The 19874-nt window shown below is 44.2% G+C and overlaps 1 protein-coding gene across 1 annotated transcript in view; it reads right to left on the bottom strand.

Annotated features, from left to right (window-relative positions):
• Nucleotides 1-19874, bottom strand: part of LOC124593947 — a 327642-nt gene that overhangs the window by 263994 nt on the left and 43774 nt on the right. The window contains exon 4 of the mRNA XM_047132296.1: nucleotides 13821-13926. Coding sequence (XP_046988252.1) covers nucleotides 13821-13926 — 106 coding nt within the window. The remainder of the gene's footprint in view (nucleotides 1-13820; nucleotides 13927-19874) is intronic.

Raw genomic sequence — 19874 nt, 5'->3', positions numbered from 1 at the left:
CTGGCCCCGCCATTTTCGTGTGGTGCCCGCGAACTCGCCGCACCCTCCTTCGTAAAGCAGAAGATAACCCGACGCCACGTACTGGAAACAACAACCCGCGAGCACAAAGGTCACAGCTCACTGCCTCCAATATATACAGGGTAGTCCATTGATAGTAACCGGGCCAAATATCTCACGAAATAAGCGTCAAACGAGAAAACTACAAAGAACGAAACTCGTCTAGCTTCAAGGGGGAAACCAGATGGCGCTTTGGTTGGCCTGCTAGATGGCGCTACCGTAGGTCTAACGGATATCAACTTCGTTTTCTAAAATAGGAACCCCCATTTTTATTACGCATTCGTGTAGCACGTAAATAAATATGAATGTTTTAGTTGGACCAGTTCTTTCGCTTTGTGATAAATAGCGCGGTAATAGTCACAAACATGTAAGTACGTGGTATCACGTGACATTCCGCCAGTGCGGACGGTATTTGCTTCGTGATACATTACCCGTGTTAAAATGGACCGTTTACCAATTGCGGAAAAGGTCGATATCGTGTTGATGTATGGCTATTGTGATCAAAATGCCCAACGGGCGTGTACTTTGTATGCTGCTCGGTATCCTGGACGACATCATCCAAGTGTCCGGACCGTTCGACGGAGAGTTACGTTATTTAAGGAAACAGAAAGTGTTCAGCCACATGTAAAACGTCAACCACGACCTGCAACAAAAGATGATGCCCAAGTAGTTGTTTTAGCTGCTGTCGCGGCTAATCCGCGCATCAGTAGCAGACAAATTGCGCGAGAATCGGGAATCTCAAAAACGTCGGTATTGAGAATGCTACATCATCATCGATTGCACCCGTACCACATTTCTCTGCACCAGGAATTGCATGGGGACGCCTTTGAACGTCGTTTACAGTTCTGCCACTGGGCACAAGAGAAATTACGGGTCCCCATTTTATCGATGGCAATCTAAATGGTGCAATGTATGCTGATTTCCTACGTAATGTTCTACCGATGTTACTACAAGATGTTTCACTGCATGCCAAAATGGCAATGTACTTCCATCATGATGGATGTCCGGTACATATCTCGTGTGCGGTTGAAACGGTACTGAATAACATATTTCGTGACAGGTGGATTGGTCGTCGAAGCACCATACCATGGTCCGCACGTTCACCGGATCTCACGTCCCCGGATTCCTTTCTGTGGGGAAAGTTGAAGGATATTTGCTATCGTGATCCACCGATAACGTCTGACGACATGCGTCAGCGCATTGTCAATGCATGTGCGAACATTTCGGAAGGCGAACTACTCGCTGCTGAGAGGAATGTCGTTACACGTATTGCTAAACGCATTGAGGTTGACGGACATCATTTTGAGCATTAATTGCATTAATGTCGTATTTACAGGTAATCATGGTGTAACAGCAAGATTTCTCAGAAATGATAAATTCACAAAGGTACATGTATCACTTTAGAACAACCGAAATAAGATGTTCAAACGTACCTATGTTCTGTATTTTAATTTAAAAAACCTACCTGTTACCAACTGTTCGTCTAAAATTGTGAGCCATATGTTTGTGACTATTACAGCGTCATCTATCACAAAGCGAAAAAATGGAGCCAACTGAAACATTCATGTTTCCTTACGTACTACACGAATATGTAATAAAAATGGGGGGTTCTTATTTAAAACAACGCAGTTGATATCCGTTTGACCTATGGCAGCGCCATCTAGCGGGCCAACCATAGCGCCATCTGGTTTCCCCTTCAAGCTAGGCAAGTTTCGTTCTTTGTAGTTTTCTCGTTTGACGCTTATTTCGTGAGATATTTGGCCTGGTCTCGATCAATGGACCACCATTTTATATATATATATGTGTGTGTGTGTGTATATAAATAAGTTTCAAGATTAGATCACTTTCAAATCTTTCGCAGATCTGTCCTGCAATGCCATTCGGACGAGGTGTCGATCGTCTCAGAGGTGGTCCGGGTGGTACAACCTGACCCATCTTGAAGTGTTCTATGGCCTTCCGTGAACCATTCTGCACGCACCCGTTGCACTACCGAAACACTTCGTCCCATACGGGAAGCAATTTCTCGGGATTCCTGCATTACGCACAATCTCTCATGCTAGTAGTGCGGCTTCTTTCAAACTCACTCATTTGACAGTACGGATCGTGCTTACGTCTGTGAGGCATCCTGCACATCTGCTCAAGTCACACTGATCCACTACCTTCGGTTTACAGCGTCAACGAGAGCCGCGGGTACATTTTACCGGTAGGTGGTGCTGCGCCGCGATATCGATGTTGACCTTTAACCGCGGGCCTACATGGTCCAAACGCTGATCACTTCTGCAGAACGTAGTAAAGTACATGTCCTGTGAATATGAACGTTCTACATCTAATCGATCAAGTTGATCCGTTTTTTTTTCTGAACTTGAGTGTACTAAATGTCTTTTTTCCAAAGCTGTTTCACAGAGGAAGACTGCACTGTAGTTCCTTCTCTAGATTGTCGCACAGATGACAAAATGGTATATATCGAAATAGATGACAGACGGAAAGAAAAACAATTAAAATCGCTCAAAAGAGGAAAGGCTGCTGGACCTGATGTGATACCAGTTCGATTTTACACAGAGTACACGAAGGAATTTGCCTCCGTCTTGCAGCGATGTACCGTAGGTCTCTAGAAGAGCGTAGCGTTCCAAAGGATTGGAAAAGGGCACAGGTCATCCCCGTTTTCAAGAAGGGACGTCGAACAGATGTGCAGAACTATAGACCTATATCTCTAACGTCGATCAGTTGCAGAATTTTGGAACACGTATTATGTTCGAGTATAATGACTTTTCTGGAGACTAGAAATCCACTCTGTAGGAATCAGCATGAGTTTCGAAAAAGACGGTCGTGTGAAACCCAGCTCGCGCTATTCGTCCACGAGACTCAGAGGGCCGTAGACACGGGTTCACAGGGAGATGCCGTGTTTCTTGACTTCCGCAAGGCGTTCGATACGGTTCCCCACAGTCGTTTAATGAATAAAGTAAGAGCTTATGGACTATCAGACCAATTGTGTGAGTGGATTGAAGAGTTCCTATATAACAGAACGCAGCATGTCATTCTCAATGGAGAGAAGTCTTCCGAAATAAAAGTAATATCAGGTGTGCCGCAGGGTAGTGTCTTAGGACCGTTGCTATTCACTATATATATAAATGACCTTGTGGACGACATCCGAAGTTCACTGAGGCTTTTTCCGGATTATGCTGTGGTATATCGAGAGGTTTTAACAATGGAAAACTGTACTGAAATGCAGGAGGATCTGCAGCGAATTGACGCATGGCGCAGGGAATGGCAATTGAATCTCAATGTAGACAAGTGTAATGTGCTGCGAATACACAGAAAGAAAGTTCCCTTAACATTTAGCTACAATATAGCAGTGAACTCCATAAATTATCTGGGAATAGACATTAGGAGCGATTTAAAATGAAATGATCATATAAAGTTGATCGTCGGTAAAGCACATGCCAGACAGATTCATTGGAAGAATCGTTGGGAAATGCAATCCGAAAACAAAGGAAGTAGGTTACAGTACACTAGTTCACCCACTGCTTGAGTATTGCTCACCGGTGTGGGATCCGTACCAGATGGGGATGATAGAAGAGAGATAGAGAAGATCCAACGGAGAGCAGCGCGCTTCGTTACAGGATCATTTAGTGATAGCGAAAGTGTTACGGAGATGATAAACTCCAGTGGAAGACTCTGCAGGAGAGACGCTCAGTAGCTCGGTACGGGCTTTTGTTGAAGTTTCGAGAACATACCTTCACCGAGGAGTTCAAATATGGTTCAAATGGCTCTGAGCACTATGGGACTCAACTGCTGAGGTTATTAGTCCCCTAGAACTTAGAACTAGTTAAGCCTAACTAACCTAAGCACATCACAAACATCCATGCCCGAGGCAGGATTCGAACCTGCGACCGTAGCGGTCTTGCGGTTCCAGACTGCAGCGCCTTTAACCACACGGCCACTTCGGCTGGCACCGAGGAGTTAAGCAGTATACTGCTCCCTCCTACGTATATCTCGCGGAGGGACCATGAGGATAAAATCAGAGAGATTAGAGCCCACACAGAGGCATACCGACAATCTTTTTCCACGAACAATACGAGATTGGAATAGAAGGAAGAACCAATAGAGGTACTCGAAGTACCCTCCGCCACACACCGACAGGTGTCTTGCGGAGTATGGATGTAGATGAACTAAGTGCCCTCTACAACAACTGGAAGACTGTAAAGGAAATTGTGAAACATCCTGTAGAATGTGGCTGGTTATTGTATTTCTTTAGCTGGAAGGAAGTTCCGAAGCAGTGCAATACCCCGGTGCAGAGCTAAAGGATAACTCGAAACACTAAGAACTGCTATATCAGCTGGTTATTTTTCAAATTCAAGGTATGGGTGACGATCAATTTTGTGTAATTGGATGTCCTCAGGGGGTTAGGGTACTTTCGGGAAATTATTGAAGAACTGGGCGCGTGGGAATGGCTGTGACGTGTCGCGGCAGGTGTGCGGCGACTTGTGGAGCATCCTGTGGCTCGCAAACACTGCTCCGGGCTGCCTGTGTCGTATATCTGCCGGTCTTCGGCTGGCCTGGCCTCGCGTGGGACCCGGAAGGACGGTCCCCGACCCCGAGGCGGCAACACCGAGCCAACCACCCTCCTGGCAATGGCCGCGTCCCACGGACTGAAAATTACAACTGTCCTGCACCGTGAGCCCAAACGTGTGCGCGTTGCGCCAGGGAGAGCGGTAGAGTGGTAGAGGAGAATCTTCAAGGGAATACCCTGTTAAAATTATCGGCATCGGCATCTTATTTCCTTGCTATACCGCAAGAATTGTAGATGTTCGACAAGTTATACAGACGCACGTCAACGGTACTGGCAGCCTATGCAGACTACGTTTTTACAGCGTGAGAGAGAGTCAATCGGCGTCACCAAGGTCAGTTGCTGTTATTGGGCTTATTCTCGGAGGCGCGAATAAAAGTTTAATTCTGCATCTACATGACGACACTGCAATTCATACTCCTATTGGTATATTTTCTAGCGTAATTCCATCAGTATCGCTTAATTTCATTCGGCTGCTCAAATTACCCTTATTTTCCTTTTGTTGATGCTCATGTTTTAACGTAACATCGATGATAGGCTACATTACTGCCTCTCTCCTTTCTCAAATACCGCTTCCTTATCGGTATTGTGGAAAAGTAATGGTCCTGTAAAGTTTCCCATGGGCACCACCGAAATTGCTTTTGCGTCTGAAGTCTTGTCTCCCATCAGAATCAAGCTATAAACTTCGCATCACGGGGACTCTCACTACGAATTTCTACTACTCTACTTCCGTTCCAAGAAAAATCGGCTATTTTATTGTAGAACATAAACATGGTAAACTGGAGAGTGAGGTATCATTAACTTGCTGATAAACCAGTACCTTTTATAGGAAGACCATACTGATCATGATTAAAGAGACTAAACTACTGGCTCATCAGTCCATTTCTTGAACTAATCACATAGAAAGGTAACAAGCGAAAAAAAATGGGGACTTGGCTGCTCCAACAATGTAAGCAAGTCAAAGAATTTGAAAAAGGGCGTGACAGTCGTAACACGACAGGTAAAAGAAGACGGAGATAACCGAGGCAGCGTCTTGCACAAGGGAGTCTAAAGACAACAAGGTGAGGTGGGAAGAAAGCAGACCATGTTCTTTGGCTATAATGAATAAGCCAATTCTTCTTGTAACTCTTGTCCTTTTGGTCGAACACAGAAAGCATTACTTCCTGTATGTTTTCTAGGCTATCCCTTCACTCCGCGTCTTACCAGTTTTTCATTTTTTTGCCTTTCATAGAAATGAAAGTGCTCTTCAAATTTCTTCTTCAGTGGAATGCATTCCTAGAAAACTTCATGTGTTGCCCTCACTTCTTCCAAGTCTCTCTTCCATCTCTGTCTACCATGCATCTGTTGTTTTCTTGATGAGAAAGAAGCGGAAGACCGACTATTTAACTTTACACGACTCGTACGAGCAGTGTTGCCACAGAAAACAGGCTTCAATAAATAAATAAATATCCATATCTGTATTCTTCAAATAATTCAAAGTCGATGGAAGAGGGTACATTTTATTCTACAGTGTAACAGTATTCTTCCAGAACGGAGTAGTATGAGCTAAAATTTTGTCTCGGATTTTAGATTATGAGGAAGTACTTGCGTGTACTGAACTGCGGAACGCATACGGGAAGGAAGTTGAGTGGAAAAGTCATTGCTCTGCAGAGGACATGGACTCTACGGAGAACGACATTCTGTGTGTGTGTGTGTGTGTGTGTGTGTGTGTGTTGGCGGAAGGGCAGACTGCGTCTACGGCAGCGAAAGCCCGCCGTGGGAAGCGAGGCTTTCGCACGACTCTGGCTCGGCTGAGGTAACAGCCTCCCAAACACATGCTGTTCACCTCACAACAGTTCATGTCTCGCTAATCTCAATGTCCGAGCCATCCACAGCCACAGCTGGGCAACCCGAGAACAAAGTTCTCGATTCCTCGACAACTGACCTTGATTGTTCGAATAATACGTTGGAAAATAATACCTCCGGTTGACGTCCTGGATCGGACGTATCGTCAGCGCTCGAGACCAGGACGACAACCTTTACTGCTTGCTCTCGTAAAATTTCTGAGTTCTCGGATGTTGTAGGTAGCCTGTTTCTATGTTGGCAGCGCTATAGACTGTGCAATATCGCTGACAGCGCTATGCGCCCTCGGCAAGAGATTCTGTGGTTGGACGGACTAGCACTTAGCGAGTGAGTAGAGAAGTTTATGAACATGGTTTTTCTTAGTGGAGGATCTGTGTTGGTAGGTTATTGTAAAGTGAAACGCAAGGAAATGTAAAATGAGGATGGATATTGTTGGTAATGTATGGGTTGTGGAATTATTGACAGATATAGAATTTTTGGAACTGCACGTCACATGAATAACGCAAAATTTTCTAAATACATCATTTGCTCTTCCACAAAAATCTTTCTTTTTGTAACTATATGCCTCCTAGCAGTTACAGTCTATAGTAGTTAGAATCTTTTTATTTAGCTGGCTGTAGTTGCTGCTTGCTGTCATTGCTGTAGTTGCTGTAGTTCGTGTTATGTAGATTTTCTGTGAGTTATGCGAAATAAAAAAATGGGGTTCATGATTGAAAGGAGTTCAGTCAATTAACAGAGTTGGAGGTACTTTCATAGTTCTTTCATTTCATATTTTTTGGAATTTTCTTATTGTTAGGATTTCTTGCAATTCAGGGCCATTCTTTTGTGTTAATTATTGGAAGTCATATTGTCATTGTATAGCAGTCAGATTGCGTTGGGCTTTTATGTTGTGGGTAATAAATGAATAGGTTAAGTTTGAGTTATCTTTGTCAGGCAAAAGTTCTGTAGGTCAGTGTTTAAATGATAAAAATAATTAAAGACGTAATTTCACCTGTGTCTTCGTTTCCCTTTGTTTCCAGCCGCCTCTCTCCACAGAGGTTTGGGCAGCTGCTTTCACTTGTTCATCGTTGTATAGAAAGAGCACCATACTGACTGCAAGAAATAACTACGGAAACAATTACAACTTCCTTAAGACGCGTGGAAAATGCCGACCGAACTTTGAAACAACTTTCGATAAAAAGTGTCCGCCCCACCTGGACCTATGTCAAACAGAAAGCCCCCTAATGAAATTTGTTATTTACACGAAATACAAATGGGCCATGGTGTTGGTGTATCTACATTTACAATATGCAACATGAAATGGGGTATAATTTGAAAGCACTTAAATGAATTTCAAGTTTCAGTCTGGTGGAAGAACGAGATCAACAAACATTGATGAAGTTAAGTAGTACAACTTGAGTGTGGCGTGACTGTGTCGGTAATGGGTGTGCAAGTGGATAATACGATACTACAACCAAAGAATTTAATACTGGTTGCTAGTTGCGTGAGTGGTTACACAAATGTGACTGCGAGGCTATACGTAGTCCCACGAACCATACTTTGCCCAACAAACCATAGGTAAGCCACACCAGCATATACGTGTATAGAATAATTATTACGGACTGAATTTATCGCTTCGTCCGATTGCACCTAAAATTCATCAAAGTGTCGAGACACCACGCCGCGTATACACCTTACCAAAAGCATGCATGAAACATCAGCTGCAAGACGATAATTGCAGCAACCGAATGAACCGCAAACATCAACTGTGGGATGGCTAGCTGTCTCTCGTCTCAAATGTCCTTGCGCCTCCGCGCTCATCAGCGCGAAATTTTGAAAGTCCAGAGCGAGCGTGGAAAGTGCTTAAGGGGGAACGACAACGTGTCGGACGAAAATTTTGCTCAAATACAGAATTATTTTTCTCCATACTGGAATGTACTACACAAAGAGGTTTGCTGCATTGAATAAAGCATACATTGAAGTATTTATCGGAATTTCTATTAAAAAATATTAATATCTTCGTTGTGTAATTGGGATTTTGCCGAGGCAGCTCTAAAAGGAGATAGACTTATCGCTGTAACTCCGGTTGTGGTTGTCTGAAACATGAAATTAACATATCACCTCTATCCTCACGGATGTGATTTTAGTTCACTGTCTCCAGTCCGGAGCCGCGCTGCTGATACGGTCGCAGGTTCGAATCCTGCCTCGGGCATGGATGTGTGTGATGTCCTTAGGTTAGTTAGGTTTGATTAGTTCTAAGTTCTAGGGGACTGATGACCACAGCAGTTGAGTCCCATAGTGCTCAGAGCCATTTGAACCATTTTTTTAGTTCACTGTAGGGATTTACAAAAACGAAATGTTTTGGTGAAATTTTAGATATTTGGAAAAATGGCCATTTTAGAACTCTCTTTTTTGGCCGAAAATGTACAAAATATCGACAAAAAAAAAATCAGCTACGATGAACTCAAGTTTGCTGCAAGAGAGACCAAAAATCATTAAACGCGGATGAAAATTGTAGCATGGGCGACGACAACCATGCCGAAAAACAAGGTTTTGAGAAAAACGCGTTTAACGTTTAACAATCATTTATCATAAAAGAAGGGACAAAGCTTGAAACTTACGGCATGTCATCAATGGCTGGTCCCTAATAGCTATCGCTCCGGCTAGTGGATGAACGCTTTCTGCTACTTCGACCTGATAAGCCCTCACTTAGGTCCCCAAAGCCCTTTTTGTCGCTGAGCACATCGCCCCTGGCGTCTATAACTCCACAGAACCGACGCATTTCGTCATTGATTTTACTTTGAAGGGCATTTGCCATGTGCATTAATGCAGTATGGCCTACACTACATAGACACACGGCCAAATTTGAAGCAATGTTGACATTTTCGTTTCTACTGAATGTTATTTTTGGAAAGTATCTCCAAATAAGACATTTAAAACTTTCGTTGACATTTTGAGTAAAACCACCTAAACAATGCTCCAACAGATCAGGTTTACTCAAATCGGTAAAAATAGGGAGTTTGAGCTCTGAACCGGTTCTCTAACGTCGAGGCGTGCCACGCACGCTCGGCTTCAAACGGTCACAGAATCGTTATTTTTTGTAGTTCGCGCATAATTTTTTGGGAATAATTATTCAGTTTATATACATTTGAATTCGGTGATTAAAAAATTTCGAGTTTTTCGATCGTCACCCTGTCGTTCTGTCTTAAAGCCAATACCCAAAACAACAGCACACCAAGAATAATCGACCATAAGACTGCTAGATCCGAAAGTTTCTGTCCAAAGCAAAGTTAAATAACCAATGTACATCTCACACTTACGGAAATTTTCTGGGTGAAGCAAAGGGCTGCTCCCCACGTACAGAGAAATGAGTGCTCAATTCTTTTCCCCAGCTCAGTGCCGCAACATAAACGAGCACTTTCAGCGAAAAGACGCTTTCGTGTTTCCTGTGACCGGAGGGTACTCTGTGAAAAACATTATACACTGAGCCGGCCGGTGTGGTCGAGCGATTCTAGGCGTTTCAGTTTGGAATCGCGCGACCGCTACGGTCGCAGGTTCGAATCCTGCCTCGGGCATGGATGTTTGTGATTTCCTTAGGTTGGTTAGGTTTAGGTAGTTCTAAGTTCTAGGGGACTGATGACCTCACATGTTAAGTCCCATACTGCTCAGAGCCATTGAACCATTATACACTGAGGTGCAAAAAAAGTCATCGGGTAGCGATATGCACACATATGGCGGTAGTACGGCGTACACGAGGAATGAAAGGGCAGTGCATTGGCGGAGCTGTCATTTGTACTCGGGTGATTCACGTGAAAAGGTTTCCGACGTGATTATGGCCGCACGGAGAGAGTTAACAGATTTTGAACGCGGAATGTTAGATGGAGCTAGACGCATGGGACACCCCATGGCGGAAATCGTTGCGGAATTCAGTATTCTGCGATCAACAGAGTCAACAGTTGCAGAAAATACCATATTTTAGGCATTACCTCTCACCACGGGCAACGCAGTGGACGACGGCCTTCACTTAACGACCGAGAGCAGCGGTGTTCGCGTTGAGTTTTCAGTGCTAACAGACAAGCAACGCTGCTTGAAATAACCGCAGAAATCAATGTTGGACGTGCTAAGAACGTAACCGTCCGGTCAGTGTGGCGAAATTTGGCGTTAATGAGCGATGGCAGCAGACAACCAGACCCGAGTGCCTTTGCTAGCAGTACATCGCCTACAGCACCTCTCCTGGGCTCGTGACCACATTGTTTGGGCCCAAGACGACTGGGAAACCGTGGCCTGATCAGATGAGTGCCGATTTGGCTTGGTATAAGGCTATGGTAGGGTTCGCGTGTGGCGCAGACCTCAAGAAGCCATGGACCCAACTTGTCAACGAGGCATTGTGAAAGCTGGTGGTTGCTCTACGAGGGAATGGGCTTTGTTTATATGGAATAGACTGGATCCTCGGTTACTTTGAGACCATCTCCAGCCACTCATGGATGTCATGTTCCCACACAACGATGGAATTAAGGATAACAATGCGCCATGCTACCGGGCCACAGGTGCACCCCACTGAAACGTCACTCCGACGACTTTTGATGTAGCGTTCGGCTCTAGTGACCACTGCTGTGCTAGGATTCCTCCCATAGCGATGACCGACACCAGTTCCTCTTTCCACTTCCTCCCGCTGCTAACACAGAACCATGAAACTTACATGCAGTTAGCATTGCTAAAGAAACAAGCACTTTATGCACTTTAATCTAAAAAAAAAAAAAAAAAAAAAAAAAAAAATGAAGAGGCGAAGTGAAACTGTAGATGGACCACTTAATAACCACTCATCGATCCCCGTGAATCATTTTAATATCACAAGCATGATTCGATTAATTTCCAAATTAGCGTAACAAACGAAGAAATTAACTCAATATCAGAGCAGGCAGCCATCCTTGGGCTGACGCCTCTCAAGCAGATATGAGGCTTTTTCGTCAATTTCTTCAAAACTGCATGAGAATAACCAAACTGCAAATTAGGTAATGCCATGCCATTCGTTCTTATTTTTACGCAAAAAATAAAATGTTATCTGAAAAAAAAATTACTGGAACGGATGTAGCTTTGCTTCATTTACACAAAACTGTGCTCTACAAAATATATTAACTCGTGTTAAATAAAAATGATTTGCTCTGACTAGTTTCTGCTTTTCATCATTATCTGGCCTACTATGTTCAGAGTGGTGTAAGGTATGTCCATGACTGCTTTTGGTTGGTTGGTTGGTGCATGATATGCCATAGTTTAAGGTCACTTGCTTCCAAAGCAAACTGTTCCAACCGGAGCACAAAAATTGTGAATGTGCTCCTGTTTAAGAGACTGACTGAAAAGTGGGCTACTAGATGCAACATTCCACCTTCCTCATCATCTTTAAAAATTTCCCCAAACATTTTAGACGTGCGATCGTATTCGCGCTCTTTGTAAGACGCAACTCTCCTCTCACTCCCAAAAGCTCCTCTAACTCACTCACTCACTCACACTTATCCTTCGCTGTAAGTTGCTTATACCCATCGACTCCCAGTTTCCCACTTTCACTTACTCATTCGGCCCAACTCCTTGTACTGTCTTTTTGCTTTATCTGTCTCCTGACGTGCAGCCAAAGTCTCCTTCGTTCTGCTGCTACTGTCTCCTCTCACTTCACTGCCCCCTCTTGCCCTCTCTTTCTGCTTCTGTCTCATTCATCCCTTCTCACTGCTGCTGCTTCTGCTCACTGTCAGTACCTCTCTCTTTCTCGTCGTTCTTGTCATGGACTGCCCCTCATTATCACTGTCTTTCACACCCTCCCACATTCTCCTTCTCTTTATTCCTTTCCCATTGGCACTGTCTCCTCTTTTCCTAGCACTGTAGTGTCACGGGCAACTGTTCAAATGTCAGTGCGTCCCTCTCTCTTTCGCTCACACTGCCATTTTCCCCTTCGTTAATTCTATACCATAACCACTGTCTACTATCTTCCAATATTCACTACTTTCCCGCCTCTTTCCCACTAACATTGTCTTCTCCTCTCTCTCAGCATAAATAAGCCGGATATATTCACATGCCATACATACTCGAAAAAATTTTAAAGGTGCTGAGGAAGGTAGGACAAGGTAGTTGCTACCCCACTTTTCGGTCAAACAGGAGCATATTCAGCTTTTTTGCTCCGGTAGGAACATTTTTCCTCTGGCTCACTTTTATTCTCTGCCGCATTAGGCCATTCCACTCATATGAAAATAATTTAATGAGTCAGTAAATTTTTGATTGTCTACTTATCTGAAACTGAAATAACACAAACAGTAATTCTTCAGCTCACATCGGAATTTACGTGGACATAAATTTTTCGTGTGCTTCAGTAGTACAACATGGGGTTCCCGAAACGCTTGGGATGGTAACGGGGACACTTTACAGCATATTTTACCCCGCCTTCTGACTTTATTAACTACGTTTTTGCCTCATACCGGATATTACGTGTCAAAGTATGGAAAATTTGAATCTCTGTATCTCGGCAACGGATAAAGATACAAGAAAATTTTTCATGTTTTTCTGTATCAGGATTTTAGGAATAAATCGCAAGAAATTCAACCATTTGCAAGGAATCCACGACACTGTTTTGATATGAAAAAAACGGTAAAAACCTTTTTTGGGGTTTTGTTAAGGAACCCCCACGAACTAATGGTGCCTCCATAAACCCCTTAAGGGCTAGAACGGTGTTGCCGATTCCTGGCTTAGGGCAAACGCTGGGATGATACCTCGGAGAAGAACACAACATATTTCCTTCTCCTTCCCTAATTTACTATAGCTTATGCTTCGTCTCTGATGACCTAATTATAGACGGGAAGTTAAAATCTAACTTCCTTCTTTCTCCCGGACCATCTGCGCCGAGATCCAACCGCCCCAACGTTATCCACCACCAACAATGCTTGTCCTCCTGTTTACGGAAGTTGGTTTGTCTCACAGCACCCTCTGTCATCCCTGGGAACATACTGAGAGATCAGGCAAACATTCTTTTATATTATCATCAATTGTATTTTATTTATTGCACACTTGATATTCATTACCCACAATCTCGCGCCTGGAAGCTATGGTTTTGGTGTTACTGTAAAGCTGGCGGCCTTGACAGGGTTATATGCACTGGAGGACATAACGCAGATATTAAGTTTGTGGCCAGTTCCGCGTCGACGCAAGTTATCCAGGGCACTGCTGAGCAGAACAGGTGCTCTCAGTGTTAAGGGCGCGTCTGCTCGTCAGAGGGGAGGGCGTGGGTGGCGGCTACAGCTGGTGTCGGCAGAGGCGCGGCCGCGTCGCAGAGTAAACAGGGGGCAGATTGAGCGACGCCACTTAGCGCTAATGCCGGCGGGTAAACAGGCGCCACTTGCAGCCTCCCGGTACAGCGGACCACTCCCCGGACACCGCGCGCCGCCCTGGACTCCTGGACCAACACAGACTGTTTCTTCAATGTTTCGTCTCTGTTGATGTTTCTGAAACGCCACAAATCAGTAAGCAAATAACCTGTAAAATTTCAACAACAGTTTAAGATTACTCGGAGAACGGTTGCCCGCTACTGGAAGACAAGGACCGATGTCAAATACAGTGTCAACTGGAAAATGATGGGGAAAAAAATGATTCAAATGGCTCTAAGCACTATAGGACTTAACAGTGGAGGTCATCAGTCCCCTAAACTTAGAACTAATTAAACCTACCTAACCTAAGGACATCACACACATCCACACCCGAGGCAGGATTTGAACCTGTGACCGAACAACCGCGTGGTTCCGGACTGAAGTGCCTGAAGTGCTCGGCCACAGCGGCCGGCTGGAAACTGATGGAAAGGAACCATTATAGTCATGGTAGAAACTAACTGTTAACCTAAAGGGGCACTTTCGCAGAGTTATTTCAGGTGTGGTGCAGCACCAGATTGTCAACTTTTTTGATTTCTTTGGCCGAATTACATTCCCGATAGTACATTGCTATTACAGCCTGAGTGGGAAAATTGTGAATGCTGTCTATGAATTACACTGAAGCGCCAAAGAAACCGGTAAAGGCATGCGTATTCAAATATGTAAACAGAAAGAATACGGCCCTGCGGTCGGCAACCCCTATATAAGACAAAAAGTGTCTGGCGCAGTTGTTAGATCGGTTACTGCTGCTACAATGGCAGGGTATCAAGATTTATGTGAGTTTTAACGTGGTGTTATAGTCGGCGCTCGTGCGACGGGACATAGCATCTCAGAGGTACCGTGAATATGGGGAATATCGGGAATCCGCTAAACCATCAAATCTCAGACATCACTGCGGCCGAAAAAAGATCCTGCAAGAACGGGACCAACGAAGACTGAAGAGAATCATTCAACTTGATAGAAGTTCAAGCCTTCTGAAAATTGCTACAGATATCAATGCTGGATCATCAACAAGTGTCAGCGTGCGAACCATTCAACCGAACATCATAGCTATGGGCTTTCGGAGCCGAAGGCTCTCTCGTGTATTGATGACTGCACGACACAAAGCCTTACGCCTCGCCTGGGCCCGTCAACAGTGACGTTGGACTGTTCCAAATTGTATCGAGCGGATGGACGTGTACAGGTATGGAGACAAGCTCATGAAACCATGGGCCCTGCACGTCGGCAGGGGACTGTTCAAGCTGGTGGAGGCTCTGTAATGGTGTGGGACGCGTGCAGTTGAAGTGATATGGGAGTCCTGATACATCTACATACGACTCTGACAGCTGACACGTGCTAAGCAACCTGTATGATCACCTGCATCCATTAATATCCGTTGTGCATTCAGATGGAATTGGGCAACTCCAGCGGGTTAATGCGACACCCCACACGTCCAGAATTGCTAAAGAGTGGCTACAGGAACATTCTTTCGAGTTTAAACACTTTCGCTGGCCACCGACCCCAGACAAACACTATTGAGCATGTCTGGGATGCCTTGACACGTGCTCTTCAGAACTCCACTCCCAAGTACTCTTACGGATTTATTGACAGCCCTGCAGGATTCTTGGTATCAGTTCCCTCCAGCACTACTTCAGACATTGGTCGAGTTGTAACGCCGGAAACGCATTTCCTCCTATTTCCATCTATTGTACTATTATTTTTTTTCCTTGTTTTGTTACCTCAAGATATGACATTTCTGTCTCTTTATATATTGTAATTGTTTTACTATTTGTATATATATATATATATATATATATATATATATATGCACTTATGTCGATGTATAATTGGTTTGTTTCGTAAATATTATTTGTATTTTTACGCTGCGTCTTGCATAGGGAAAACTGCTATCGAACGATTACATCGATGGGTCGTGTGAAGAATCAAAGTGTGTAGGATCTTTGGTAGTGTTAACTCTGCCGCGTGGAGCGCGGGCAGAGAGAGTCTGGCTGGAGTAGCGAGTGGAGCAGGTGTGTGGTGTGAAGCTCCCGCGAGTTGCCGCGCTTTCGGGGTTTGGCAGCATGTAATTGCGCTCGACTTGCGATGATAGTTTCTGACATGGTGTCGCGGACGGGAAGCATTAGCTGGCGCACATCAAGAGCCCGTTTCGTCTGGTGACCGTGTCGAGAAGAAGGCGCGCCAACATCCAGCTTCTGCAACAGCGACGGCCGACAATGAGTTACTGTCGCCACATCCTCGATCGACGGCTTCAAACCTTCAATCAACCAACAAGGAAGACTGGAAGCACGTAAAGTCTTAGAACTGTATGGCAGACCTCAGCTTTTCAAACTTTTAAAATTGTTGCATCACAAAATTACAGCTACTTAGCATGAACCTTTGTTGCTCATTGTCCCAATTGCATTACCAAGCAGGGTCCCTTCCTTTTCCTAAATGAACCCGAGTGTCGTTGAAATTCAAACGCCAGCATAATTCCATTTCACTGCTTTAATTTCAAAGTTCAGTTTAAGTATTCATAGCTGGCTACAATATTTAGATTACGCAAGCACAAATTAAGAGTGCGAGTTTTGTTACCGTATTTTAGCTTACCTGTGACTGCAGCTCAGCTTGGTACGTACTAAATTTTACTATTGTTAATTGTTCGGAATCATTTAATTCAAGTTCAAAGCTAAATCTCTTATTTCTAAATTGCGTAGATTCAAGTAGCTTTTGAAATGATTGTTGAGGTAGTCCAAGACTAACCGTATTTTACTGAATTTCGATGTGCTTAAGAAAGAAAGCTTCTTATTAATTTCAGTCACTAAATTAACTTTCAGTTTTCCGGTTTTATTAATTCTTTTGCTAAATTAAGTCAGAGTGTAGCGAAATTTATTACTTCTGACAAACTTTCAGTTTTCACACTACACGTGTCAACCTTCAGTTGCCACGTTTCTAGTGCTAATTATATGTGTAAATACCTTTCTTTTTCAGTTACAATAGTAATTGTCCTTAGGACTGGCGACCGTAATTTCCCCAAATCTCAAATATCTAATTACCGCTAGTTAATTGTTAACGTAACGGCCGCACATTTACTTTCTTCATTAACTTTACCCCTTTTCAAAATTAATTTCCACCAGTTTCATTTGCATTTTTCCTTTCATTTAGATGTAACCCTTTCCTCCCTCTTTACCGACAGATTAACTTCGGTGACGATTGCTTTTCCCAAATTTCCATTAGGTACACGCGGTTTAATTTTTCACTGTCATTAAGGTCGATAAGTGAGGGGGAGGTTACAGAGTCCATGCCACGTCGTGTTGCGGCACTTCTGTTCAGTGTATAAACTGCACCCGTACAAGCCTCGGAAGGCCCAACGGCACCGATCGACCGCCGTTCTTCCTCAACCGTTAGACATCACTGGATATAGAGGCGGGTGTGCTCGTTACACCGCTTTCCCAGCCGTTGTCTGTTTTCGTGGCCAGAGCCGCTACTTCTAAGTCAAGTAGCTCCTTAATTGACCTCACAAGAGGTGAGTGCGTCCCGCTCTCCAACAGCGCTCTGAAGACGGAACGATCACCCATCCAAGGGCTAGCCAAGCCCGACAGTCCTTAATTCCGGTCATCTGACGGGAAGCGGTGTTACTACTACGGCAAGGTCGTTGACACGAATTATGAAGTTTGTGTTCTATTCATTTGCTTCCTTTAACTTCCAAGCTCTCCTTATTCGTTTGGCTATCTTGCAAGCGAGACCCACCAGCACTGAGCTGCGGTGATTTGCGCAGAAGTACGGCACAGAATTACAGTTGGTCTGTTACGTCGTCTAGGGGTCGTTCAGAGAGGCCCTCACGTGCTGGTAAGCAAACAGCGTACTCTCGTGCTTACCCGGGACGACGGTGTAGTTTTTCCTCCGCCAGTTGTTCGCTTTCTGCTGTCGCAAGGTTAGTCTGTTGCGGCGACGAAGGACAATGTCGGTTTGGAATAGGAGCCGCCTGAGCGCATTGAAGGAGTGGAGATTGAAATGATTTCCTAGGGCGCGGTCGATTTACACGAGATGAGCGGAATAAAATCGAGAATATTTTCGTAATGATTAACCTTAGGTGAATTTTTTTCATATTTCCGGTAATGTCATGTGGAGGAAGAACTGAAGCAATGTCATTCTTACGGACTGATTTAACTGAATTTAGTGATAGATTGGTGCTCACTTGTGACGAGAGTATAGGAATTGCTGAACGAAAGTAAGTAAAATTACTAAAAGTTTTTGCTGCCGCAAATGATTGGAGCAGCAAACCGAGCTCGCGCTTAATTAATTTTGAGAGGACTGATTGTACAGTATCTCGAGTAATAGACCGGCTAACCACATACAATGCAGAATTGAGATTTCGAGACTGACGTCACAGTGATATTCACAGGTAACATCAAAATATAGGATAGTGAAAAAATTGTATAATTTTTCTCGTTTTAACTTTTCCTCTCATTAGCAGGAGGTCCACGAGGTCATTGTTACCAACAAAACCATTGTCGTAGGAGGAGGCTGTGAAGCAGCCTTCTTCAACTGTATACAGGCGATGCTGTCATTTACCATCTTGTGGAGTTATCTGATGATTTAGGCAAGATGCTGCGAAAAGGGGCAGATGAGTAAACAATGGAAAGTATGAAACAGTCAACCTGAGTGCCAAAATGAATCCGTTAAATTTCGGTTACACGATACATCACACAAATCCAAGGGGTGTGAATTCTAGTAAATATTTTGGGATTATAATTACGAATTTCTTTAATACAAATAATGTTGTGGGGAAAGCAAACTAAAGACTTCAATTTATTGGGGGAGCACTTAGAAAATGGAACAGGTCTTCTAAAAAGAGAGTGCCTCCACTACGCTTCTCCGTCCTATTCTGGCTTTTTGCTGCGCGGTGTGGGATCCGCGCGAGATAGAACTGATGGAGGACATCGAAAAAGTTCGAATAAAGGTAGCTTGTTTTGAGTTATCGAGAAATAGGGGAAAGAGTGCCACGGATGTGATCCACGGATTGGGGTGGACCGAGCGAGATGGCACAGTGCTGAGCACGTTGGAGTGCTTTCGGGAAAATGACCGTTCAAACCCACGTTCGGCCATTCGGATTTAGGCTTTCCGTGATTTCCCTAAATGCTTCAGGCAAATGCCGGGATGGTTCCATTGAAACGGCACGGCAGTCTTCTTTCCCCATCCTTCCCTATCCCGATGGGACCGATGACCTTGCTGTTTGGTCCCAACCAACCAACCAGTTAGGGTGGTAATCATCAAAACAATGGCGTTTTTCGTTGTGATGGGCTATTCAATGCGATTTAAACCACCAACTTTGTTGGCGGGCACTTACACAGGGAGAAATGATTATCATAATAAAATAAGTGAAATCAGAGCTCGCGCCGAAAGGTTTAAGTGTTCGTTTCCTTCACGCGCTGTCCGAGAGTCTAATGCTAGAGAAATTGATTGATGGTGGTTCGATGAACCCTCTATCAGGCACTTAATAGTGAATTGCAGAGTGATCATGTAGATGTAGATCCACATATGTGAGCCCCGTTACTATTCATACAGACCGATGCCTGAATTTCAACCAACTGTAATAGCAAATCGCCTGAGGCAAATGCCGGGATGGTTCGTTTGAATGGGAACGACAGACATTCTTCCCAATTCGTCCCTAACATGAGCTTGTGCTCCGTCTCTAATGATCCCGTTGTCGACGGAACATGGAACAATCTTTTTCCTTCATTTCCTTCATTTCTTTCTTTCTTTCTTTCTTTCTTTCTTTCTTCCTCCCCTTTAAAATGCTAACGAATCACTGTAACATAGTCTGCTGACTGGTAATGTGTTTGCCTACCATGCAGCGAGCCCGGGTTCGATTCCTGGTCGGGTTGGAGATTTTCTTCGCTCGTTCAAAATGGTTCAAATGGCTCTGACCACTATGGGACTCAACTGCTGAGGTCATTAGTCCCCTAGAACTTAGAACTAGTTAAACCTAACTAACCTAAGGACATCACAAACATCCATGCCCGAGGCAGGATTCGAACTTGCGACCGTAA

This window comes from Schistocerca americana, chromosome 2, assembly GCF_021461395.2.
Source record: "Schistocerca americana isolate TAMUIC-IGC-003095 chromosome 2, iqSchAmer2.1, whole genome shotgun sequence".
Lineage (NCBI taxonomy): Eukaryota > Metazoa > Arthropoda > Insecta > Orthoptera > Acrididae > Schistocerca > Schistocerca americana.
The sequence above is the reverse complement of the archived record's forward strand: the minus strand, read 5'-3'. Positions and strand labels throughout refer to the sequence as shown.